General features: G+C 49.9%; 1 protein-coding gene across 3 annotated transcripts in view; it reads left to right on the top strand.

Annotated features, from left to right (window-relative positions):
• The window catches only part of OLFM2 (olfactomedin 2), a 73,130-nt gene extending 47,471 nt beyond the window's left edge, over positions 1-25,659 (top strand). For 2 of the 3 annotated variants that reach the window (XM_003123228.4, XM_021083781.1), the window contains exons 2-6: positions 18,656-18,805; positions 21,765-21,911; positions 22,291-22,510; positions 22,845-22,951; positions 24,493-25,659. In XM_003123228.4, coding sequence (XP_003123276.1) covers positions 18,656-18,805; positions 21,765-21,911; positions 22,291-22,510; positions 22,845-22,951; positions 24,493-25,170 — 1,302 coding nt within the window. In that variant the 3' untranslated portion in view covers positions 25,171-25,659. Of the gene's footprint in view, positions 1-9,253; positions 10,710-18,655; positions 18,806-21,764; positions 21,912-22,290; positions 22,511-22,844; positions 22,952-24,492 lie in introns of those variants that run through there. The other variant, XM_021083782.1, reaches the window with a different exon arrangement.

Raw genomic sequence — 26,511 nt, 5'->3', positions numbered from 1 at the left:
CAGCTCCTGGCCTCCCAATTTAAGCTTTAAATTGTGTACCATCCTTAGGAGTTCCCAGGTGGTCTAGCAGGTTAAGGATCTGGCATTGTCGCTGCTGTAGCACAGGTTTGATCCCTGGCTCCAGGAACTAATGCATGCCACAAGTGTGGTCAAAAAAAGCAATTGTGTATGTCCTCTTTGCTTGTCTTGTTTGTCGATGTATCTATAGGACCTGGCACAGAGTAGGTGCTCAATAAATATTCATGGTTGCCTTTGCCCAGGCTGTTCCCTTTGCTGGGAACCCTCAACACCAGGTTCCATGGTCAGCCTCTGCTATTATGACACCCAGTGCTGCTCCCATCATGGCCCTCGTCACACACTGTTGTATAATGGCCTCTTCGCTTGTCTTTCAAATATCTTGGTTCCCTTAACTGTCAAAACACCAATGTTGTCATCACCCTCCTCCCCTTTGAGGAAACTGAGACGCACAGAGAGAATCTTGCAAGGTAATGCAGAGCCAGGATTTAAATACAGGCTGTCTGGCCCCAGATCCTGGGCTGCCTTTCTGTGTTCCTTGTCAGCATCTATTTGCTTATTTTCATGCTGTAATCAATTTTATTGCACTCACTTGTATATTACATTGCCTATGTTAAGCCATTTGAATATATTAACAACAACTTCGGTGACATCAGTACTATTTTTAGCTCCATGAGTGGGGAAAGGAAGGCCCAGGGTGGCTAAATCGCTTGCCCAAGGTCACACAGCAGAGCTGAGATTGGAACTCAGGCAGCCTGGCTCCAGTGTCGGTCCCTCAGTGACTATGCTCTGTTGCCTGATCTTGGTTGGGGAAATTGAATGCCTGTCTTTGAAACCAAAGAATGTTTGTTCAAGGTGTAGCCTAATGATAAAAGATTTGGACCCTGGAGTTCCCGTTGTGGCTCGTAGGGTTAAGGACCTGACATAGTGTCCCTGAGGATGCAGGTTTCATTTCTGGCCTCACTCAGTGGGTTAGGGATCCAGCATTGCCGTGAGCTGCAGCATAGATTGCAGATGTGGCTTGGGTCCAGTGTGGGTGTAGGCTGGCAGCTGCAGCTCTGATTCGATCCCTAGTTCTTAGGAACTTCTATATGCCGCGGGCACGGCCCTAAAACAAAAAACAAAACAAAACAAAACAAAAAAGGGTTTGGACCCCAGATTCACTTGCCATCTCCACTGGGCAGTGCTGATGCCTGGCTGTGCCTGTGAATTATTAGCCTGCAGATCGGACCACTGTCACCTCCTGGCCACACGGTCCAGCCTTCAAGGCCTCCTCGCCACCCCAGCAAAGCCGTCCATTTTGTGCAGGGGCGGTGGGGGAGATCCCTGGCTACTGGCGTGAAATGCCTGAGCCAGCCACAGAAGATCAATTTCCCCCATGACGACCTTTTCCATGCGCCGACGGATTGATTTCAGGAATCTGACCGCAGCCAGCGCACCCGGCCCCCGCCCCCACCGCGGCCGCTGATGGCTGCAAATTTATGCCCAGGCCAGAAATTGAATTTCTGTAAGTCAAGAGAAGTGTCGGAAAAGCTCGCCCAGGCTCATTTTTACTTCTGACAAACTTCAGGCGAGAGATTAAAACCGGGGCCAATGTCTTCCAACACCAGGGACCGTGGCGTCACAGAAATGACCTCAACGTGGACATTTTTCTTACAGTCCCCGGCTTCACCTTGGCTTGCCAGAGCTAAGAAATTTTAAAAAGCAGCCAGTGGCTCAGCAGGTTAAGAACCCAACTAGTCTCGGAGTTCCCGCTGTGGCTCAATGGTTAATGAATCTGACTAGTATCCATGAGAATGCAGGTTTGATCCCTGGCCTTGCTCAGTGAGTTAAGGATCTGGCGTTGCTGTGAGCTGTGGTATAGGTTGCAGATGCAGCTCAGATCCTACATTGCTGCAGCCGTGGTGTAGGCTGACAGCTACAGCTCCGATTTGACCCCTAGCCTGGGAACCTCCATATGCTGTGGGCGTGGCCCTAAAAAGCAAAAAACAAACAAACAAAACCCCAACTAGTCTCCATGAGGATGGAGGTTCAATCTCTCACTCATTGGGTTAAGGAACCCATTGCTGTGAGCTGTAGTGTAGATCAGTAGTTGCAGCTCCAATTCAGTCCCTGGGCTGGGAACTTCCAAATGCCACAGGTACAGCCCTAAAAAGGAAAAAAAAAAAAAAAAAAAAAAAAAAAAGCAGCCAGACCTGCAGGCCTGCATGGTTAAAGGGAATTCCTATTTCTGACTTGCTAATATGAGGAAGGGGCACGCTCTGTGTCCCCAAAGGCAAGCCTCTTTGTTCCTGTGGCAAATATCAAGTCATTCAGAGGGATGGAAGAGAAGGCTTCTAATTCATCCCCATCACCAGCCAGGCCCCTTCCTGGTCCTGAGGCAAACCATCTCAGCAACTCTGTGAGGTTCTAATTAAGCTTTTTCGGGGGAGTTCCTGTTGTGGCTTAGCAGGTTAAGAGCCTGAATAGTATCCATGAAGATGTAGGTTCGATTCCTGGCCTTGCTTAGTGGGTTTTGGATCCAGCATTGCCACAAGCTGTGGTGTAGGTCACAGATGAATCTCGGATCCATTGTGGCTGTGGTTGTGCCTGTGTTGTAGGCTGGCAGCTCCAATATGACCCCTAGCCTGGGAGCTTCCATATGCCGCAGGTGCAGCCCGAAAAAGAAAGAAAGGAAAGAAAAGGCTTCCTCGGGCTGGAACAGAGAGAACATAAAAAATGTGGATAATTCCATAGCCTCTCACCCCCACTCCACCCCCTGCCAAAAGCCCAAAGGCTGGGGAGGGAGAAGCTGAGAAATCAAATGATAGCTCTAGGAAGGAAGAAACCCCGTCTTGCTAGAAAGACCTCTTTCGCTTGCCTTGAAAAATGAGACATCTGATGCAAATGTAGCTGTTTCTCTTTGGTACAAAAGCCCCTAAATATTAAAGAAATGAAGCCTTGATGTCTACAAAGAAGGGATCAAACACGAACTTTTTTGAAAGGAGAAGAGCTTTTATTGCACTGTGAACTTTTCTAGATGTAGCCTCTGGCAGGGACGCCTGCAGAACATGGAGTGTGGAGGATAAAGAAATAAATGACTGTCATTTGTGTGTGCATTCATTCAGGAAGTGTCTGGGAAGCAGCTCCTGCGTGCCAGGCATTGGGCTGTGAGCCAGGGAAACCTCAGGGAGAAATGAGGACCTGGTTCTTGCCCTTCAAAGCCGGGGGAGCACAATACAAAAATCCCTGACTGGTGTGCTTCAAGATTGCCAAGGTCAGGAAAAGACTAAGAAACTATTACAGACCAGAGAAGATTAAGGAGACATGATGATGAAATGCAATGTGGGATCCTGAATGGGATTTTGGACCAGAAAAAGTCCACAAGTGGAAAAACGGGAAATCTGAATAAAGTCAGGAGTTTAATCATAGTGATTCTGGTTTCTTAGTTGTGACAAATGTCCCATGAATATGTAAGAAGTTAACAACTAGAGAAGTCAGGTGAGGGGCGTTTGGAAGCTCTCTGTCCTATCTTCATAACTTTCCTGTAGATCTAAAATCATTCCAGTATGAAAAGTTTATTTTAAAAAAGTCAGCAGGCAGAGTTCTCCAGTGGCTTGTCAAGTTAAGGATCTGATGTTGTCACGGCTGTGACTCAGGTCGCTATTCTGGTGTGGGTTCCATCCCTGGCCTGGGAACTTCTGCATGCCATGGGCATGAAAAAAGAAAATAAATGAAAAGAAAAGAGGTGTTCCCGTCGTGGCGCAGTGGTTAACGAATCCGACTAGGAACCATGAGGTTGCGGCTTTGATCCCTGCCCTTGCTCGGTGGGTTAAGGATCCGGCGTTGCTGTGAGCTGTGGTGTAGGTTGCAGACGCGGCTCGGATCCCGCGTTGCTGTGGCTCTGGCATAGGCCAGTGGCTATGGCTCCGATTAGACCCCTACCCTGGGAATCTCCATATGCCGTGGAAGTGGCCCTAGAAAAAGGCAAAAAGACCAAAGAAAAGAAAAGAAAAGAGATGGAGTTCCCACTGTGGCTCAGCGGGTTCTGAACCCGACTAGTATCCATGAGGATGTGGGTTCAGTCCCTGGCCTTTCTCAGTGGGTTAAAGGATCTCGAGTTGCCTTGAGCTGTGGTGGAGATTGCAGATGTGGCTCGGATCCCAAGTTGCTGTGGCTGTGGTGTAAGCCAGCAGCTACAGCTCTGATTCGACCCCTAAGCTTGGGAACTTCCATATGTCAAAGGTGTGGCCCTAAATAGCAAAATTAATTAAGTAAGTAGGAGTTCCCATCATAGCTCAGTGGTTAATGAATCTGACTAGTATCCATGAGGATGCAGGTTCGATCCCTGGCCTTGCCCAGTGCTTGATCCGGTGTTGCTGTGAGCTGTGGTGTAGGTTACAGACGCAGCTTGGGTCCTGCGTTGCTGTGGCTGTGGTGTAGGCTGGCAGCTGCAGTTCCAATCTGACCCCTATCCTGGCCTCCATATGCCTCGGGTGTGGCCCTAAAAAGCAAAACAAACAAACAAACAAACCAAAAAAAAAAAAGTAAGTAAAAAGAAAAGCACAGAGAGGTTAAGGTACCTGCTCAAGGTCACATAGGAAGGAGTAGGTCAGAATTTGAACTGAAGCAGCTGTGCTATTAAACTCTATACCTGCCTGTTGATGCACAGGTATTTATTGAGCAGCTGCTATACCCTTCAGAGGCTGACTAGAAAACCAGAACCCTTCTAGGGCTTTCAGGGCCTTTAATTCACTTATATAGTTATAAAGATGTCAGAAAAATGAGAGACTAAACAGAGATGGAGATGAAACCCAGAGATTTGCAACAGTGGAGAGTCTTTATCCCTCTAGAACTCAGGGGTAGATAGACCCTAATAGAAGGCGTGGTCTAAACAGAGCCCAGGAGTAGGACTACCAGAGGGAGCTGAAGTCACAGAGCCAATGCTGGAGCCTAGGAGGCAGAGAAATTGGGGTAATACCCCTGCTTCTCCCTTGGTCCCACCCTCGGATCTTCCATGAATGCCTCCCATTGGCTGAACCTTTCCGGAAATGATTACAAAGGAGTGTAGGGGCTGTGGTTCCCAACCATACAGAGCCAAGCGGGGAAAGGAAAGAAAATTCAGCCATCAGGCAGCTGATGTGTGGGGGGTGGGGGGTGGAGGCAGGCGGGAAAGACAAGGGGCAGTTTTAGTTCCCATTTTACTAATGAAGGAGGTAAAGTGATCTGCTTAGGAAGTCACAAAGAGGAAGTGGACCGCCCAGGACTTGAACATTTGATCATGGTTCAACCTCCTACCGTTCTTTTGAGGATTGGCAAGAAACAATCTGCAAAGCCCTTAGAATGGGGCCTGGCTCTCAAGATATGCTCTGTAAATGTTAATTATTATCGATGATAATAATAATTTTATTTTTACTACCACTGCCATTTTTGTGATGCTAGAGGACCTTCCTTTGCATAGAACTGACAAATCCCACTGTCATAGGACTCTGTGTATGTGCGTGCGTGCATGCGTGCGTGCGTGCGTGTGTGTGTGTGTGTGTGTGTGTGTGTAGGGGATGGTACTAAAGTGCCAGGAAACTATTTGGGGCGGGGGGGGGCGGAGTTCCTGTTGTGTCTCAGCGGGTTAAGTATCCATGAGGAGGTGAGTCCCATCCCTGGCTTGCTCAGTGGGTTAGGGATCTGATGTTGCAGCAAGCTGCAGTGTAGGTCGAAGATGCAGCTTGGATCCTGTGTTGCTGAACTTCCATATGCCGCAGGTACAGCCATAAAAAGAAAAAGAAAAAAAAGGGAGGGGCCCAACCTGGAACCAGAACACCCCACTTTGCTGGGGCCTGAGCAGGTTTCCCCCACGTGAAGGAGAGGGGAAGTGTCCTAAGCTAAGAACACAGCACGGACCAAGGTCCAGGGGCAGGAAAGGAGATGGAAACAGGTGTTTGAAGACACAAGCGGTGGGGCTGAGGATTCCACTGCACACAAGTGGGCAGGACCTGCCTCCAGGTGGCATTTGGGCTTTATACTGAGGGCAGAGGGAGCCTTGTGAGTTTGATGTGGGGGTGACATGTCAAAAGCTGGCTCTGCCCTCTCTGGAGAGAATGGATCACAGGGTGATCCATTGAGCAAGGCTCAAACCAAGCTTTGGTGGAGAGAGACTTATAAGCACAGCTGCTAAGAGGGAGGACTGAAAGTCTTCTGGGCCTGGGGTCCAAATTCCACCTCAGACATTTACCAGCTCTGTGAGTTTGGGCAACTGACTTTCCTCTCTGTGCTTCCGTTTTTCCATCCATAAAATGGAGCTAATGTTAGTAGGTACCTCACCGGAGGAGGGGCAGCTTTCATATTTGTAAAGGCAGCTTAGAAGAGCATCTTAGTTCCTTCAGGCTGCTATAACAAAAATACCATAGAGGGGGTGGCTTAAATGACAGATATATATTCCTCACAGTTCTGGAGGCTGGGAAGTCTGAGCAAGGCATCAACAGATTCAGTGCCTGCTGAGAATCAGATTCCTGGTTCATAGATGTGTTTTTATACTGTGTTCTCATATAGCACAAGGGTTCAGGGAGCTCTCTGGGCTCTCTCTTGCTCTCTTTCCTTTCTTTTTTGGGCTGCCCCAAGGCATATGGAATTCCCAGACTAAGGATCAGATCCAAGACACAGTTACAACCTCAGCCACAGCTGCGGCAACTCGGGATCCTTAACCCACCGTGCCAGGCCAGGGATTGAACCTGAGTCCCAGCACTGTAGAGATGCCACTGATCCCATTGCACCGCAGTGGAAACTCCCTGGGGACTCTTATAAGGATATTAATTCAACTCTCAAAGGCCCAATCTCCAAATACCCCCACATTGGGTATTACGTTTCAACATACGAATTTTGGGGAGACAGGAACACTCAATCCGTAGCAAAGAGCACTGTATTATAAGTGTTACATAAAATATAAAACCAATTAGAGAGGCTTCCCAGGACTTTTAATCCCATCTCTCTGCTGAGGGTACCCAAGTAGGTATCTCTAGCCAAACCCTCTCTCCTCGGCCCCACAGCTGCCTCCTTGATAGTTCACCTGGATGTGGTCACAAGCATCGTGAACTGAATATGCCTCTTGATTTCCATCCCCCCTCCCCCGTTTTCCTCAACATCCCCCTCCCACTCTCCATGCGCTCCTCCCCCAGCTCAGTAAATGGCACCCCCTTCCGTCCACTCCATTGCTTCGGCCCCAAAAGTCAGAGTCATTTTCAACTCCCCTCCTTCCCTTCTACCCCATATCTGGTCCATCAAATTGTGGGGGCTCTGCCTTTAAAACATAGGAACCTGGGAGTTCCCGTTGTGCCTCAGCTGGCTAAGAACCCAACATAGTATCTAGGAGGATGCGGATCTGATCTCTGGCCTCGATCAATGGGTTAAGGATCCGGCATTGCTGTGAGCTGCAGTGTGGGTTGCAGATGCGGCTTGGATCTGGCGTTGCTATGGCTGTGGCATAGATTGGCAGCTGTAGCTCCGATTCTACTGCTAAACTGGGAACTTCCATATGCAATGGCTGTGGCCCTAAAAAGGAAAAAAAAAAAAAAAAACACCATAAGAACCTACCCCTTTGCTTTCCCCATTACGTCTACTGGGGTGCAAGCCCTCATCGTGGCTCATCTGGAAGACTGTGGGTGTGACAGCACGTTCAAAGGCCATGGCCTGATAAAGAGCTCAGGCGTCACTGAAGATCTGAAAGGAGGCCCATGAGACTCAGCATACTCAAGTTAAGAGTTTGTTTCTTCCCAGAGGGATGTCCTCAAATAGGGTCTTCTCTTATTATTCTTTTCTTTTTTGGCCGCCCCACAGCATATGGAGTTCCTGGGCCAGGGATCAGATCTGAGCCACGCTGCGTCCTATGCCACAGCTGTGGCAGCTCGGGATCCTTTAACCCATTGTGCCCGGCTGAGGATTGAACCTGCAACCCAGCGCTCCCAAGATGCCGCCGGTCCTGTTTCACCACAGCAGGAACTCCAGAATGGGGTGTTCTTGAGTGCTGGGGATGAGGAGGAACTTGGATTTTCTCAGAGCAAGCTGGTCTGATGACCAGAGTGGCCCTTGTGTTGTGGCCTGAATGCAGACCACAACCTGTCCATAAGCCCTACTCGTAGCTCTGTCTGCAGGGATCCATGGGGATTCTGACAGTCTGGGCCACACTCAGAGGGAAGGGACTGCGTTGGTAAATTCTTGCACAAGGCAAACCTTCCTCACACCCCACACCCTGGACCCTGGGAGCGGGGCGGGGGCAGTCAGTCAAACTCAGAGACCTGTGTCTCTTCCCACCTTCCCCAAGGAACTGTCTTATTCGTTATTCATCCACATTGGCACTGTAATGGTGGAGCCTAAGACAGCTGACTATGTCTGGGAGTTCCCGTCATGGCTCAGTGGTTAATGAATCTGACTAGGAACCACGAGGTTGTGGGTTCGATCCCTGGCCTTGCTCAGTGGGTTAAGGATCCGGCGTTGCCATGAGCTGTGGTGTAGGTTGCAGACTCGACTTGGATCCCGTGTTGCTGTGGTTCTGGTGTAGGCTGGTGGCTACAGCTCCGATTAGACCCCTAGCCTGGGAACCTCCATATGCCGAGAGTACGGCCCTAAAAAGACAAAAAGACAAAAAAAAAAAAAAAAGTATATCTGGACTGTGGCCCAGGGGAGATTGGGGGAGTCTTCTGCCAAGGCTTGGGTGGCTTCAAGGGGTAAGAGGTTGGAGGTCCCACTGTGGCACAACAGGATCTGCGGCATCTTGGGAGCTCTGGGACACAGGTTCAATCCCCTGCCTGACATAATGGGTTAAGGATTCAGTGTTGCTGCAGCTATGGCCTAGGTAGCAGTTGTGGCTCAGATCTGATCCCTGGCCTGGGAACTCCATATGCTTCGGGGCAGCCAAATAAGAAAGAAAGAAAGAACAAAAAAGAGGTTGTGTGTGCCAGCCTAAATAGCCTCTCAGGGCAAGATGGATTAACTGCGTCGGAAGGGAATGAATGGAGTGGATTTTGAATGAACGCACTTGCAGTCGACCCCCCACCCCTCAGCCCCTCATTGCAGCCACAGCTCTCAGAGGCCAAGCCCCAGATGCTCAGGCTGAGGGAGGCCCCTGTTCCCCAGCTCGGCACGGGTGAGCTGATATCTTCTTTAAGACCTGTCAAGCCTATCACTCAGTGGGGGAATTGGCCCAATACCTTCAGGTTTGACAGGGCCAGCTTGCTATTATCTCAAGCCCTCCAAAGGGACTCAGCCCCCGTCATGGCTGAGATGTAGCAGACAAGCATGTCCTTGATCATTCATCACAGCCTTTCTACTGTCCCCGCAGTCAGAGGGCTGCCTCGGCTGCCTCTGCTCCTGCCTCAGACAATCTGCAGCTTCATCTCAGATGGTCCCTCCCTGGGAGACACGGAAACCAATTCGGTGGCCAAGGGGAAGTACTTAGGGGATCTGTGATGCTAGCTCTCTGTCCCATGAGCCAATCCTCACCTAGTCGCTCAACAAACATTTCATCGTGCTGGCTGGGCTTGGGGGATTCAGCAATGAGCAAAGCAGACAGAAGCCTCCAATCCCCATGCTTTTTCCTGTCTAGGGGCAGAGGCAGGCTTGGAACCAGTACTCACACTTGTATGAGGTCCTAATGGCCATTGTGATCAGGGCTTGAAGGAGGTCGGGGGCGTGCAGCTTGATGGTGTAGACTCTGGAGCCAGATGGCCTGTGTTTGAATCCCAGCTGCACCACTTACAGGCTGTGAAGCTTTGGGCAAGAGACCAGAGCCCTCTCCCTCCCAGTTTTCTTCACCTATTGAAGGCAGATAATGACAGAGCCTACCTCCTAGCATTGAAGTGAGACCTCAAAACATGCAGAGTGCTTAGAATGATGCTTGATACAGAGTTGAGATAGAAGTGTGTGTGTCAGGGGGAAATGCACAGATGCCTTGAGAGGTGGGTGACACAGGGCCAGGACAGTGGAGGCTGCTTTTGGAAGGGACATTTATGCTGGAGCCCTACAAATGGGGAAGAGTTAGCCCAGCCATGAGATGGGGCAAGAGTTTTGTGTGACAAGAGGGTCTGTCTGGCCAGTGCAAAGACCCGAAGGTGGGGAAAAGTATGGCATGTCCCAGGAAGAGCAGGATGACTAGAAGATGGGCTACCAAGAAAGTTATCGGTGAACCTTGCCAATTGCCTGTTATGCTGAAATGGGACTCCCCTCCTCCACCAAATTACATCAAGGAGATACTCTAGGATGAGAAGCTGGCCCAGCTGCTTGGGGATTAGGATGGAGCAAGCATCTCTCTTCTTATTCAGCAAGACTTAACTCTCGGCTATCTGTGATTCCTCCTCTTTCTGCATCCACAGCTCCAAATCCAACAGACTTTCACTAATCTTTCAGGACCTTCTCAATTGAGGACTTGCATAAAGTTAAACCATTTTGACTTTGGGAAGCTCCCGAATTGGCCTCAGGTTATCATGAGGATGATAATAGGAACAGTAGCAAACACTTCTGCAGCATGTGACTATATACTGGTGACTGTTCTAATTGCTCACTCCTGCCCCGTGTAGAAGTTCCTCAGCCAGGGACTGAACCCACACTGGACCCACCTGGACCTGCACTCCAGGTGCCGCTGTGCCGGATCTTTAGACAGTTGCACCACAGAGAACTTCCGCTCCCACGCCGAGAACTGACTCATTCAAGCTTCCCAGCAACCCCTTGCGGTAGGTAGTTATTGTGTCCATTTTACAGATGGGGGCACAGTGGCACAGGGGGATTAAACGACTCACAGCAAGTGAGTGCCTGAGCCAGGACTTGAACCTGAGCAGCCTGACCCTGGGCCCCTGCTTTTAACCTTTTGGCTCTGTTCTGCCATTGGAGCAAGAAGGAGGAACATCCAGAGGACACGAATCTTTTCTATCGTAAGGATGTTGTCTGGAAAGATGCTGGTGACATCACACTGGACTTTTTTTTTGGGAGGACCGTGGGAGAGATCCTTGCCTGTTCTTGGAACTAAAAATAGTTAAGTTTTCTCCTGAGCATCTGGTGTGCTTTTGTTTCAGGACACTGGGAGCCGCACAAATGACCAGCTTTCCCTTTTTGAGTTGGCTGCTAAGGAGCTGGGAGCCAAATTTATGGCCCGACCATATGCTGGTTGTTCAGGTTTTTAAAGGGATGGGTTTTTCTTAGCCTTACTTCTGGCTCTATGTCCCCACTTTTCTCTTTCCTCCCTTTCTCCGGCTTTTTAGGGCCGCATCCATGGCATATGGAAGTTCCCAGGGTAGGAGTTCAATTAGAGCTACATCTGCCGGCCTACACCACAGCCATAGCAACACAAGATCCAAGCTGTATCTGTGACCTTTGGCGCAGCTCACGGCAATGCCAGATCCTTAACCCACTGAGAGGCCAGGGATCGAAGCTGCATCCTCATGGATCTTAGTCGGGTTCGTTAACTGCTGAGCCATGAAGGGAACTCAAAAAAAAAAAAAAAAAAAAAAAAAAACTTTAAAGGAACTGAAAAAAAATCTTCACACGAACAATATGTGTTTATTCGTAGAAAACTTAGAAAAGAAGATACATTTGAAGATGGCAATAAAAATCCCCAATTCTAATGGCTGTAGAGTGTTCCCTTCTATAAATGCATTTTACTTTTTTAATTTTTTTTTAATTTCTTGTCTTTTTTTGCCTTTTTTTGCCTTTTTCTAGGGCCGCTCCCGTGGCATATGGAGGTTCCCAGGCTAGGGGTCTAATCGGAGCTGTAGCTGCCAGCCTACACCAGAGCCACAGCAACGCAGGATCCGAGCCGCATCTGCAACCTACACCACAGTTCACGGCAACGCCAGATCCTTAATCCACTAAGCAAGGCCAGGGGTCGAACCCGAAACCTCATGATTCCTAGTCAGATTCGTTAACCATTGCGCCACAACAGGAACTCCTTTTACTTTTTTTAATCAATCCCCCTATTGGCAGGTGACTGGAGAGGAGAAAATCCCAATTGTCCAATTTTAAACAGCATTTTAATGAGCATTCTTTTAGTAGTTGAGGGCTTGTCCACACGATTTCTCTGGGCTAAATTATTATTTTTGTTTTTATTTTATGGCCCACCTGCAGCTTATGAAGTTCCCAGGCCAGGGATCAAATCTGAGCTGCAGCTGCTACCTGTGCCACAGCTATAGCAATGCTGGATCCTTTAACCCACAGCACAAGGCTGGGGATTGAACCCACACCTCCACAGTGACCCGAACCGCTGCAGTCAGATTCTTAACCCACTGCGCCACAGCAAGAACTCCTCTCTGGGCTAAATTCTTAGACTCAGATTGACTGTGTTAAATACAAATGCAGAAACCTTAAGGCTTTGTTTCCAGATTGGCAGACTGCCCTTCTGAAACATCTAATTCCTGATCTCTCATTTAATTGGAGCTATCGTGTGGTATTTTACATATCCTTGTAACCACTTGGAGTTCTCTCTGGAACAAGGCAGGGAACAAATAAATATAGGAGCCCCAAGCCACTTCTGCTTCCTGATTAAATTATCCAGCCTCAAACACGATAATATCCTTGACTTATTAAAAGGCAGCCGCTTGCTCTATTCCTGTTGGCTAATCCCTGATAGCCATCGCTCAATGGTTGGCTGCCCCCTGGGATCCTGTAGCAATCTCTGGGCCCCCAGAAGAACCAGGAATTGTTTTCTGAACCAAGATGTAGGTGGCGGAGCTGGTGGGGTTGTATATGCTGAGCTGATGATCCCGGACGTGACAGTGAGAAAAACTTTTCTTGCATGTTTCATGCTCAGTCAATCCTGGACCTGTTACGGAGACTGCTGCTTAATTGGGACAGCAGCCTGGGTGAAAGTATCTGAAAAATTCCCAGCCAGGAAAGACAATTTGAGAAAGAGCTACTTGAGTGCCTAGCTTATCTGCTTAGAGCCCATTAGCAAGAATTAAACTTGGAACCTGCAGCTCAGCCCAGAGAATGGCTGGCTTCCCCAGGGCACTGACCATATCAGAAGCGAGTCAGGCTACCAGATTGGATGTGTCTGTACCTGGAGAGGCTCTGGGCTCTTAAACCTGCTGTGACAAATATTTCCCTTCCTTATGGAAGTTCTCTATCCCTAGGACTGTGACCTTGGAGAATTTGTGACTTTGGTTCCAAGCTAAAATCTAGTCTCAGAGAGCTGGCATTAGGACTCTCAAACACTGAGCTTCCCAGGACATTCCAGCAGTTCCTGGGGACATGAGCTTGACTGTGTCTTTGAACTTGAACCCAATGGGTGAACCTCAGGCTCTCTGCCTTGCTGAGATTTGGCAGCCAAACCCCAGGCATTTAATTACGCTGCTGCAGAGAACGCTCTGGCGAGGTGCGTCCAACGCAGACAATTATTTTGGGAAAGCCGTGGAGGCCTTCTCTCCTTGCCACTTAAATCTTGCTTCTCTTTTACAATTCAATATTTCCTATGTTGAGAGAAAATGGCTTATTTGCTTCAGAGGACACGCTACGGAATGTAGGAAGATGTTCATTATGTTGAACCGGGCTGCTTTCTCTGTACAAATGAGAATCTTCGGGGGGTTCTGTCCAAATTGCTTGGGGACCAGAGCCAGGGGAGCACAGATGGAGATGCTTGGACTCACCTTCATGGCTTGTTTTTTGTTTTTGGGGTGTCTGTGTGTGTTGGGGTTTTTTGTTTGTTTGTTTTTGTCATTTTAGGGCTGCACTTGTGGCATATGGAAGTTCCCACGCTAGGGGTTGAATCGAAGCTGCAACTGTCGGCCTATACCACAGCCACGGCAGCATAGGATTTGAGCCATGTCTGTGACAGCTCATGGCAACGCTGGATCCTTAACCCACTGAGCAAAGCTTGGGATTGAACCCGCATCCTCATGGATACTAGTCGGGTTCTTAACCCTCAGAGTCATGATGGGAACTCCAAGGGTTTTTTGTTGTTGTTGTTGTTTTTAAGAGCTGTATTTGTCTTAAGAAAAAAAAAAAAGAAGAAGGCTAGTTCTGCATTCTTCCAGAACCAAGGGGGCGGGGCTTCCTGGGTCACCTTTCTTGTCTTGGGCCATCCTTCTTGCAGTAGGCCCAGCTTCCTCAGAAGCAAAACTGGAAGAGAGGAGTGGAGTACTGGTATTCAGCTGGGAGGTGATCCCAGGAGGAACCTGCGGGGGAAGGGAGGCGGGAAGCAAAGGAAACCCTGGCAAGGCAAGCTGATGGTGCCACGGTGGCACCTGGAGCCCAGGTCTCAATGGGACCCCTTGGGAAATTGCAGGCAGCATGCACCCAAGTTCTCCCGCCAGACAGGCGAGAGGGCTGGTATTTACCACTACCTCCTCTGTGGCTGGCATTAACTGGTATGGAGACTGCCGGGTGGGAGGTACTTCTGCCCACCCAATGCAGAGGCAGAGTGGGCTCTGACCACCAGGGAAAGCCTTTGTCGTGGGGGATTCTGGGCGCGCTGCGGTAAGGCTGGAGGGGCACAAGTGTTGGTTCCTCCTCCGTCATTCCTGTGCGCAATGAAGGCTGGGAAGATGAGAGACTTCCTTCCTCCATGTGGGAGAGGTGGGCTGATAAAGAGGGGGTTCCCTCAACCTCAGAAGTGTGTACAAAAGGCGCCGAGAATGACTAATTACAGTAGTTTCCGATGGCGTTTGTGAATGGTTGCTTTTTCTTATAAATTAGTGGAGGAGACAAGCTCTTCTGTACAGTGATATCCCTTGCTCATATCCCAATAAGCTTAAAAAAAAAAAAAAAAAAGACTTTATCGTGGAAGAGAAAAAGGTGAGCTAATAGCTGGGGTTTCCGGGATCGCTCGTAACTCACAGCCTGGCTTATCTGCTCCAGCTCAGGAGAACAGCATCTGCTATAAGTAACCGCTGTGCAAATGATCAATGATTGTGGGGCTTTGTCTCTCTGTAAAACCCGTGGGGTTTTATCAGAATTTCTGCCCTGTCGGCGGGAATGCCTTCGGGATAGGACCAGGTTCTTCCACTTCCCATCTCTTCAGTCACCACCCACCAGGACTTGCCTGGATGGGTGTTGTTACAGTCACTTCGGCCCTATCTCCCACCCTCGCCTCCGCTCCCTACGGCCTGTTCCCCTCATAGCCACCAGAGGGCGCCAGTGAGCACCTGAGTCGGTCCGGCCCATCCTCTTGAACAAGTTCAGAACCCTTCACCTTACTCAGCGCATTCCGGAGGCACACAAGCCCTGTTCTCATCTCCCCCCACCCCCATCCCCCTTGTTCACTCCTAGCCACACTAGCCTCCTCCATGTTCCTCAAATGCACCAGGCATGGTCCTGCCTCAGGGCCTTTGTACCTGCTGTTCTGCCTGGAACACCTTTCCCCCGATATCTTCATGGTTCTTCCTTCACTCTACTCAGATGCGACCTTCTCATGAATGCCTTCCCAGCCCCCTTAAAATTGCAACCGCCAGGAATTCCCTTTGTGGCGCAGCAGAAATGAATCTGACTAGGATCCCTGAGGACTCGAGTTTGATCACTGGCCCCACTCATTGGTTAAGGATCTGGTGTTGCCTAGGAGCTGTGGTGTAGGTCGAAGATGCGGCTTGGATCTGGTGTTGCTTTGGCTGTGGTGGAGGGTGGCAGCTGCAGCTCGGATTTGATCCCTAGCCTAGGAGCTTCCATAGTCACAGTAGCAGCTCTTAAAAAAAAAAACAAAAAAAAAACCTAGTAAATCTCCATCATTTCTTCCTTGCATTACTTCTTTCTGTGGTACTCATCACCCTTTATTTTTTATTTTTTTTATTTTTATTTTTTTTTTGTCTTTTTGTTTTTTGTTGTTGTTGCTATTTCTTGGGCCGCTCCCGCGGCATATGGAGGTTCCCAGGCTAGGGGTTGAATCGGAGCTGTAGCCACCGGCCTACGCCAGAGCCACAGCAACGCAGGATCCGAGCAGCGTCTGCGACCTACACCACAGCTCACGGCAACGCCGGATGGTTAACCCACTGAGCAAGGGCAGGGACTGAACCCGCAACCTCATGGTTCCTAGTCGGATTCGTTAACCACTGCGCCACGACGGGAACTCCCTCATCACCCTTTAAATACCTGATGTTAACTTAGTTTACTTCTGTCGCTGCCCACTTTAATGTGACTCCTAGAGGAGCCTTTGTGTTTGTTTGTGTTTTGTCCACTGCTGTTTTCAATATCCAGGATGGAGCCTGACACACAATAGGAGCTTAATGAATATTTGTTGAACCAATGAGACCACCCTGTTCTGATCAAAAACCAAAAGACTGGGACTTGTGATTAACTATGGTACATTCCTGGGAAGCTCAAGGGGGCTTGTTCTAGCATGTCCCATCCAGGGGGGATTCAACGCTTTTTGAACAGTGCTTCTCCAATCCCTCCAGATATTGCTCCGAGTTTGTGTGTCAAAAGTGTCCCTTCCTCTCTCCCCTTCTGGCCCATTCATCCTTCAAGTTCAGCTTAAATGTCCCTTCCCTGGGGCACCTCTTCTGAGACCCTCATCCTGGAGAAGAGCCCTGTTACTCTCTGCACTTTGTAGCTGTCACTGCAGCTTATAGTTCAAGACACATCACTGGGATTCCATGCTTGATGTCTGTCTCCTCTACATCCATACGTAGCCATCAAATGCTTTCTTCACCTCTCTCTTCCTAGTCCCTATCCCAGACCCATGCCTGGAATAGAACTGGCACTCACTAGATGTTTTCTAACAAGTTTGAGAAATTATGGCTCTCTTGAGTTCCCTGATGTTCATTAGCATTTAAAAGGCTCTGATAAGTCCTGCATCGAAGAAATCCATTTCACCCAGCAATGCACAAAACTTATTTGACCTCAGAGCACCCTTTTCTTTCCTAGCATTCCTGGTAAGACTGCCTGTGTTGAAAGGAGCATAGCTTGGGAAACACAGCCATAATTGATCCCTGAATTATCTGAGCAACATAAATTAACTTGAAGTTCAGTTTAGGAGGAGTCTAAACTTGATGCCTTGTAGTCAAGGGCTGAAGGTCTCTGTGAGGATTCTGTCACCCTTTGGCCATTACCTTGCCTGGGCTTCTCAGGAGCAGGGCTTGGGGGAAGGGAGAATAACAACAGTGGAGTCAAGCTTAGTGGCTCCCAAAGTATATCCAGACCCCATGTGTCACTGTAGGCAGGGGAAGCAGAGTGGGGGTGCTGTCCAGGTTTGAGGGTATGAGTGGGTCTATGTTCTTTTGTTTTTCTTTTTTTGTTTCTCTTTCTCTCTCTTTAGTTTTGGGCTGTACCCGTGGCATATGGAAGTTCCCAGTCTAGGAGTGGAATCAGAGCTGCAGCTGCCTACTACAGCCACACCCACAGCCACTCGGGATCCCAGCTGCATCTGCAACCTACACCACAGCTCACAGCAATGCTGGATCCTTAACCCACTAATCGAGGCCAGGGATCGAACCTGTGTCCTCATGGATACTAGTCGGGTTCATTAACCACTGAGCCATGAAGGGAACTCCCCCTTTTCTTTTTATAAATTTATTTTATTGAAATGTAGTTGATTTACAATGTTGTGTGGTTTCTGGTGTACCGCAAAATGATTCAGATATATGTATATGTAATATATAAATATATATAATAATATATATTCTTTTCCATTATGGTTTATTACAGGATATTGAGCATAGTTCCTTTTGCTATAGAGTAGGACCTTAATTGTTTATCCATTCTATATATACTAGTTTGTAGCTGCTAATCCTAAACTCCCAATCCATCCTTCCTCCATCACCCCCCCTTGGGAACCTCAAGTCTGTTCTCTGGTCTGTGAGTCTGTTTCTGTTTCGTAGATAAGTTCGTTTGTGTCATGTTTATATTCCACATATAAATGATATCATATGCTATTTGTCTTTGTCTGACTTACTTTACTTACTGTGATAATCTCTAAGTCCATCCATGGTGCTGCAGGTGGCATTATTTCATTCTTTTATATGGCTGAATAGTATTCCATTGTATGCCACATCTTTTTTTTTTTCTTTTTTTCCTTTTCTTTTTATGGGTGTACACCTGTGGCATATGAAAGTACTCCGGCTAGGAGCTGAATTGGAGCTGCATGCTGCTGGCCTACGCCACAGCCACAGCAATGCCAGATCCAAGCCAAATCTGTGACCTATGCTATAGCTTGTAGCAACACCAGATCCTTAACCCACTGAGGAAGGCCAGGGATCAAACCCAAATCCTCATGGAGACAACATTGAGTCCTTAACCTGCTGAGCCATAGTGGGAACTCCACCACATCTTCTTTGTCCATTCATCTGTTGAACATTTAGGTTGTTTCCATGTCTTGGCTATATTACAAATAGTGCTGCAGTCAACATCGAGGTGCATGCATTGAGTGGGTCTATGTTCTAATGGGGGTTATGGAGGTAGTGTTGTGTGCGTGTGCAATGCGTGTGAGAGAATGAATTCTCCTCTTGTGGAAGTGCTCACACCCCACAGTCCCTTGCTGTGTTCCTTCACCCTGCATAACTCAGTCTTGTCATTTGTGAAATGGAGCTCCCTGAGGAGGGATTGAGATCACATGTATCTGGCAGTCAACAATGATGTGGCACATTCCAAGGGTCCAACAAAGGGCATCTATCATTTCCCGGGAGCCCCCTTTTCTCCACCAGGGGTGTCAGGATGATTCCCTCATTGGGTTCCCACTCTCTGACCCCCACCCTCCCCGCAGACCCTCTTCCAGAGCCCAGAGGAAGGCTGGCAGCTGTACACCTCGGCCCAGGCTCCTGATGGAAAATGCATCTGCACAGCTGTGATCCCTGCACAGAGCACTTGCTCTCGAGATGGCCGGAGCCGGGAGCTGCGGCAGCTGATGGAGAAGGTGAGGAACTTCCGGTTCCCCCATGAAAATCTCCCCAATCCCCCGCCCCCTGCCCCTATCCAGGTCAGCCGGGGCCATATCTGGCCATTCAGATTATTCAGAGCTGGAGAACAACATGGCTCCCCTCCGGGAAGATATTTTAGTCAGCATCTGTTCATTGCTTCTTTGGAGGAGAAGCAGAGTGCTGTTTGGGGACAGCGAAGGAGAAGCCCAGTGGCCACATCTGAGCTTCTGTATGTGAGCTCTGGCCCCACCATGCACTCAGCCAGACTCACCTGCTAAGAAAGAGCTCACCTTCTACCCAAGAGGCTTACATAAAGATTCCTTCCCCCTCTGACTGAGGTTATTTCCCTCTTCAATACATTCCCAAGGAGGGAGTTCCTGTTGTGGCACAGCAGAAACCAATCCAGCTGGTATCCATGAGGATGCAGGTTCTATTCCTGGCCTCACTCAGTGGGTTAAGGATTCGGCATTGCTGTGAGCTGTGGTGTAGGTTGGCAACTTCCATATGCCTCGAGTGCGGCCATTAAAAAAAAAGGCATTCCCAAGGATATTTTGGTGCCCTTTATAGACTTTGATCCCTTGCCATTACCCAGATGAACTGCCCCTTAGTCAGCTCTAATGTCAGTGTTTAAAGGGACCAGCAACCTCCCACCATCATCCAGCTTCCTGTGGAGGAGGAAGCTGAGGCTCAGCAGAGAACAGAAGAGACCCTTGTTGGCACCAGAGTCTCCCACCCATTAACTGCCCTACCCACCACACCAGAATGGCTTTCCCCAACACTTTGGAATACCCGAGTGGTGTCCCCTGATCATTGATAATGGCTATAAAAGTATTTGGTGGCATCTAGGATGGGTATCAGGCTCTTGGCTTTCTGAGAACCTCCAAGTGTCACGTGAACAAAGGCTCAGAAAAGTCTTTTTATTTCAACAAGCATCCGGTGTTTTTCTGAGTTCACCTTGACAGAGGGGGTAGGATGGGGGGAGCTCATCTTAGCCAGGTGGAGGTGGGAGCTAGAGGGCTCTAGGTCTGGATTAGGACAGGTCAGGGCTGGAGTTCCCATCACAGCACAGCAGAAATAAATCTGACTAGGAACCATTAGGTTGCGGGTTTGATCCCTGGCCTTACTCAGTGGGTTAGGGAGCCGGAGTTGCCGTGAGCTGTGGTGTTGCTGTGGCTATGGCGTAGGCCGGTGACTATAGCTCTGATTAGACCCATAGCCTGGGAACCTCCATAGGCTGTGAGTGCAGCTCTGAAAAGACCAAAAAAGAAAAAAGAAGGACAGGTCAGGGCAAGGGAAGTTCAGTTCCCTCATTTAGCCTGAAAGTATTGATTGAGCATCTAATGTGTATTAAACATTCAGCTCTGGACAAGCCAGACTGCCTCTGAGTATCCCGCCTGGAGAAGGCAGATGAATAAGCACATTCCAGGTAGTATTTCTAGCTGGAAAGAAAATAACCATGTAAGGGGGAGAGGGGGAGTGGCTACTTGAAGGTGAGTGGACAGGAAAGGCTACTCTGAGGAGGTGACACTGGAGTTAAGAGGTGAAGGATGAGGAGCCAGCCATGGGAAGGCAAGAGGAACGATGCTCCTGGTGGAAAGATCAGCACATGCATTTCAGCAGCACGGACGCAACTAGAGATTCTTATACTTAGTGAAGTAAGTCAGCGAGAAAGACAAATACCATATAATATCACTTACATGTGGGGTCTAAAATATGGCAGAGATGAAGCTATGTACAGAACAGAAACAGACTCATGGACATGGAGAACAGATTTGTGGTTCCCAAAGGGCAGGGGGGAGGGAGTGGGATGGACTGGGAGTTTGGGGTTGGTAGATGCAAACCATTACGTTTAGAATGGATAAGCAATGTGGACTTATTGTATAGCACAGGGAGTATGCAATATCTTGGAATAGAAGATAATATGAGAAAAAGAATGTACATATATGAGAGTTCTCGTTGTTGTGCAGCAGAAACAAATCCGACTAGAAACCATGAGGTTGTGGGTTTGATCCCTGGCCTCACTCAGCGGGTTAAGGATCTGGCATTGCCCTGAGCTGTGGTGTAGGTTGCAGATGTAGCTTGGATCTGGTGTTGCTATGGCTGTGGTGTAGGCTGGCAGATGTAGCTCCTATTCGACCCCTAGCCTGGGAACCTCCATATGCCACGGGTATGGCCCCAAAAAACCAAAAAAAAAAAAAAAAAGTGCATATATGTATGACTGGGTCATTTTGCTGTACAGCAGAAATTGACAGAACATTGTAAATCCACTGTAATTTTAAAAAGAAAAAGGAGTCCCTGTTGTGGCTCAGCGGGTTAAGAGTATCCATGAGGATGTGGTCTGATCCCTGGGCTTGCTCAGTGGTTAAGGATTCAGTGTTGTGGTGAGCTGCAGTGAAGTTTGCAGATGTGGCTCGGATCTGGTGTTGCTGTGGCTGTGGTGTAGGCCAGCAGCTGTCGCTCTGATTTGACCCTTAGCCTGGGAAACTGCAGTGCCACAGGTGTGGCCCTAAAAAGATGAAAAGAAAAAGAAAAAAGGAAAAAAGCAAAGGCCCTCAGGAGGGAAGGAGCTTTGAGTCTGTGAGAATGTAGTTGGGCTGGTGGTTGGGGTGGATGAACATGGAGAAAGGCAGGTGAGGGGGCAGGACCAGCCCTCTGGGTCTGCAGGGCAAGGCAAGCCAGTCTTCCTTCTGAAAAGCTGCCCCCTGGCTGCTCTGTGTAGACTGGACTGCTGGGGGCCAGGTGTTGGGGGGCAGTGGTGGCGGGCAGGCAGGGAGGTGAGAGTTGGGAGGTGGTGGCAGCCAGACCCTTACGTAGCCTATGGACCGAATGTGCATGCGCCATGGGGAGGGTGCAGGTTGGTTGAGTGTTTGGCCTCTGGCCCCCGCCAGTCCTTATCTGTGGCCTCTCGGGGGCTGGGACAGGAGTCTGGCTCTCCCTAACCCTCCCAGTTCCTAGGTTCAGAACGTGTCCCAGTCCATGGAGGTCCTTGAGTTGCGGACCTACCGTGACCTCCAGTACGTACGCAGCATGGAGACCCTCATGCGGAGCCTGGATGCGCGGCTCCGGGCAGCCGATGGGTCCCTCTCGGCCAAGAGCTTCCAGGTGGGTCCTTCTGTGTTCAGGTCAGAGGTCAAGGGAAGAATTGAGATGGGTGCCTATTAGTTCCAAGAGTGGGGGCACATCTGGGAAGGACCAAGGGTTGGCTGGGATCTAGGGTCCAGGGCGGGCCAAAATGTCAAGGGCCAGGTGTGTATCAAAGGTAAGGGATGATCGTGTTCCCTGGTGGGTCAGCGGGTTAAGGATCTGGTATCATCACTGCTCTGGCTTGGGTCACTGCTGTGGTGCGGGTTTGATCCCTGGCCTGGGAACTTCCTCATGCCATGCACGTGGCCAAAAATAATAATAATAATAATAATGGTGAAGTTGTGGATGGATGATTGGGGTCAGGAATCAGGATCAGCGATTCCGTCTTGGCGGGCAGGAGCTGAAGGACAGGATGACCGAGCTGTTGCCGCTGAGCTCAGTCCTGGAGCAGTACAAGGCCGACACGCGGACCATCGTCCGCCTGCGGGAGGAGGTGAGGAATCTCTCTGGCAGCCTAGCAGCCATCCAGGAGGAGATGGGCGCCTACGGGTACGAGGACCTGCAGCAGCGGGTGATGGCCCTGGAGGCTCGGCTCCATGCCTGCGCCCAGAAGCTGGGTATGCCCTGATGCTCGACCGTGACCCTGAGCTCCACGCCCAACCCCAATACCCTCTATGTACCTGGGGCATGATTTTGACCTCTAACTAATAAACTTTGATCCTCGACCTCCCTGCCCAAGGTCAAAAGTAGACCCAGAAGCTGGAAATGGCCCTGACCCTACCCTTCCAGTCCCTCACCCCCCCAACCTAACTCTTCCTCAGGACCAGGTTTCTGGATCCTCCCTCATCCCTGGTCCCAGCTCTTCAGTTTGATCACAACACCTCATCCTTGTCCTGTTTCCCTTGGGCTCTTTTGTCCTCCACCCTCATCCCCCCTGTTCCTGCCTCCCAGGTTGCGGGAAGCTGACTGGGGTCAGTAACCCCATCACCATTCGGGCCATGGGGTCCCGCTTCGGCTCCTGGATGACGGACACGATGGCCCCCAGTTCGGATACCCGGGTGAGTGACTGTGCCCACCCCAGGGGACAGAATCTGGGGGAGACATAACCCATGGCTGCCCAGAGGTGCTCAGGGATTCCACATCAATGCTTATCTTGTAGCCTAAAAGGTCCTAGGACCTCCGGGACCCTTGGACCTCCCCCTGACTGTCTAGTGACCATCAAGTGACAAGAACTTTATAGCCCTGTGAATCCCCAAGTCAGTTGACCACTAATGGTTGCGTAGAGATTAATGATTACCAGTACCACTGACCATCTCCCCATGACCACTGACCTTGAAGCAACCACTGGTGACCAGTGACTTCCCAAGGACTAGGACCTACCAGCACCACTTGGTGACCTTTGAACTGGTGGCCCCCATGGTCACAATCGCCTATCACCTCTGACCCACAGAATCCATCCTTTAACAGCCCAGTGACTATCTTAGTGACTGATATTGATCATTGGGAAGCCACTGAGCGTCACAGATTAGAGGCAGTAAAGAGCCACTGCCCCTCCATGGTCACTGGCTTCCCAGGCACGATGGTGGTTCAGCCAAGGGGTTAAGAGCTTGGGTTTAGGATCAGACTCGGGTTCATATCTCACTTCTACCAATTCTTAGCTGGGGAACCTTGAACAGGTTCCTTAATGTCTCTGAGCCTCAATTTCCTCACCTTCAAAATGGTTCTGAATGTGGCTTAGCCCAATAACCAGCACTAGTCCAGGTGCTCGCAACTGCTAATTAACATGGTGAGGTGTTGCTGTGTGGCTCAGCAGATTAAGGACCTGGCATTGTCACTGCTGTGGCTCTAGTTAATAGCTGTGGCTTGGGTTTGATCCTTGGCCCGGGATCTTCTGCATGCCGTGGGTATGGCCCAAAAAGAAATAAAGGGGAGAGTTCCCACTGTGGTGCCATGGGATCAGCAGTGTCTTGGGAGTGCTGGGATGCAGGTTCAATCCCTGGCCTGGCACACTGGGCTAAGGATCTGGTATTGCTGCAGCTGCAGCATAGGTTGCAACTTCGGCCCAGATCTGATCCCTGGCTCGGGAACTCCACGTATCTCAGGGTGGAAAAAAAACAAAAAAATCAAAAAACATGGTGAGAGTGAATGATGTTGACAGAGGATGATAGTGACGTGCCGGTCACCTCATGGTTACAGAGATTACCCATGGGCAATGGATCCAAATGACCTCTTATCACCCAAGGGCAGTCCATTGACCACTAGCCATCCCACATCCACTGACCAGTGAATTCCTGGGTCGAGTGAGTCACCAGGGACTGCAATTTCCCCTGATCCTTGAGGGTCAATCCCTGTCCTCTGGGTCTGTTTTGAGACCAATGGTGCTCCATGACTAAATGACCCCAGTCATGGGGACTCTGCCTAGTCATGGTCCCTGGACGTCCCATGACTGAGTAATATCCACCTAGTGACTGTCAATCCCCAGTGACTACGTGATTCCTGAGTGGCTGCTGGGACCTTTGGGTCTTTGGCAGCGGTCCCCCAGTGATCAGTGGATTCCTGAGTGGCTGCTGTCCCCCAGTGACCAGTGGCTCTCCTGTAGGTCTGGTACATGGATGGCTATTACAAGGGCCGGCGGGTCCTGGAGTTCCGCACCCTGGGAGACTTCATCAAAGGCCAGAACTTTATCCAGCACCTGCTGCCCCAGCCGTGGGCGGGCACGGGCCACGTGGTGTACAATGGTTCCCTGTTCTACAACAAGTACCAGAGCAACGTGGTGGTCAAGTACCACTTCCGCTCACGTTCCGTGCTGGTGCAGAGGAGCCTCCCGGGGGCCGGCTACAACAACACCTTCCCTTACTCCTGGGGCGGCTTCTCGGACATGGACTTCATGGTGGACGAGAGCGGGCTCTGGGCCGTGTACACCACCAACCAGAACGCGGGCAACATCGTGGTCAGCCGGCTGGACCCTCACACCCTGGAGGTCGTGCGGTCCTGGGACACCGGCTACCCCAAGCGCAGCGCCGGCGAGGCCTTCATGATCTGCGGCGTGCTCTACGTCACCAACTCCCACCTGGCCGGGGCCAAGGTCTACTTCGCCTACTTCACCAACACGTCCAGCTACGAGTACACGGACGTGCCCTTCCACAACCAGTACTCCCACATCTCCATGCTGGATTACAACCCCCGGGAGCGGGCCCTCTACACCTGGAACAACGGCCACCAGGTGCTCTACAATGTCACGCTCTTCCACGTCATCAGCACCGCTGGGGACCCCTAAGCGCTGCCACGCGAGGGCGAGGGCTGCGGGGTGGGATGCCTGTGTCCCTCCAAGTTCATCTCTCTGTCTCTGCCGTGCCCTCTTGCTCTCTCCCCGTCTCCCCTCCTGTGCTGTTTTTTCTCTCCCCGAGTGCCCAGCTGTCAATCTCTGCCTGTTTTTCTATCGGTGCGGTTTCTCAATGTTGTCTCTTCTCCTTTCCGGATCTGATTTTGATACTTGGCTCTGTCTTTCTGCCTTTTTATTGATGTCCCTCTGTCTCTTGCTTTCTATCGATCTGACTCTTCAGCTCTTTCCCTATCTCTGCCTGTCTGTCTCTCTTCCATCCCCCTACCCTCTCTGCCTCCCACCCAGTCCCCGCCCCTCCTCCTCCTCATTCCACGTCCCCTCCTCTGGACCCAAGGAGTTGAGTGCATGGATCTGTTTCTTTCTTTTTTAATTTACACATTTTCTTTCCGGGTTGCTGGAATAAACGGGACCTTTGACATTTGATGCTTTCAGTTTGCTCTGTGTGTCCAGAAGGGGCTGAGGAGGCAAAGTAGAGGGTGAGTCTGAGCCTGGAGGCCCATCCCTGCTGGGTCCCCTTGTCCAGACAAGAACTTTGGCGGGGGGAGGGAACTGGGGTGAGGGACAGGGTAAGGGACAGTAAAGCCCAGCTTGGGGAGTGGGCAGGGACCCTGGCAGGGCCAGCTGTTTGGGAAGATGAGAGAGGAAACTCAACCCAGTTGTTTCAGTTGATCCAAACAACCGAGAATTCTATCATAAGGATGAACTCTGGTCTCAAATGAATATTCTTTGTCATTATTTTTTTTGTTTTTGTTTTTTAACTCATTGATCACACTGGTGCCTCACTGAGCTATCTGGCAACTCTTTAATTTTTTTTTTTTTTTTTTTTTTTTAACAATTTGGCTGCTTTTAAGAATATGGGCATGAGGACAGAGTTCCCCCTGTGGTGCAATGGGATCGGCAGTGTCTTGGGAGCACTGGGATGTAGGCTCGATCTCTGGCCCAGCACAGTGGATTAAGGATCTGGTGTTGCTGCAGCTGTGGCTTAGGTTGCAACTGAAGCTGGGATCTGATCCCTGGACTGGGAACTCCATATGCCTCCAGGTGGCCAAAAAAGAAAAAAAAAAAAAAAAAAGAATATGGGTATGAGGAGTTCCCATTGTAGCTCAGTAGGTTAAAAACCTGACTAGTATCTGTGAAGATGTGGGTTTGATCCTTGGCCTTGCTCAGAGGGTTAAGGATTCAGCATTGCAAGGTGTGGTGTAGGTCACAGATGTGGATCGGATCTGGCATTGCTGTGGTATAGGCTGGCAGCTGCAGCTCAGATTCGATCCCTAG

Source organism: Sus scrofa, chromosome 2, assembly GCF_000003025.6.
Source record: "Sus scrofa isolate TJ Tabasco breed Duroc chromosome 2, Sscrofa11.1, whole genome shotgun sequence".
NCBI lineage: Eukaryota > Metazoa > Chordata > Mammalia > Artiodactyla > Suidae > Sus > Sus scrofa.
Note: the sequence above shows the minus strand (reverse complement) of the source record. Positions and strands in the feature narration are given on the sequence as shown.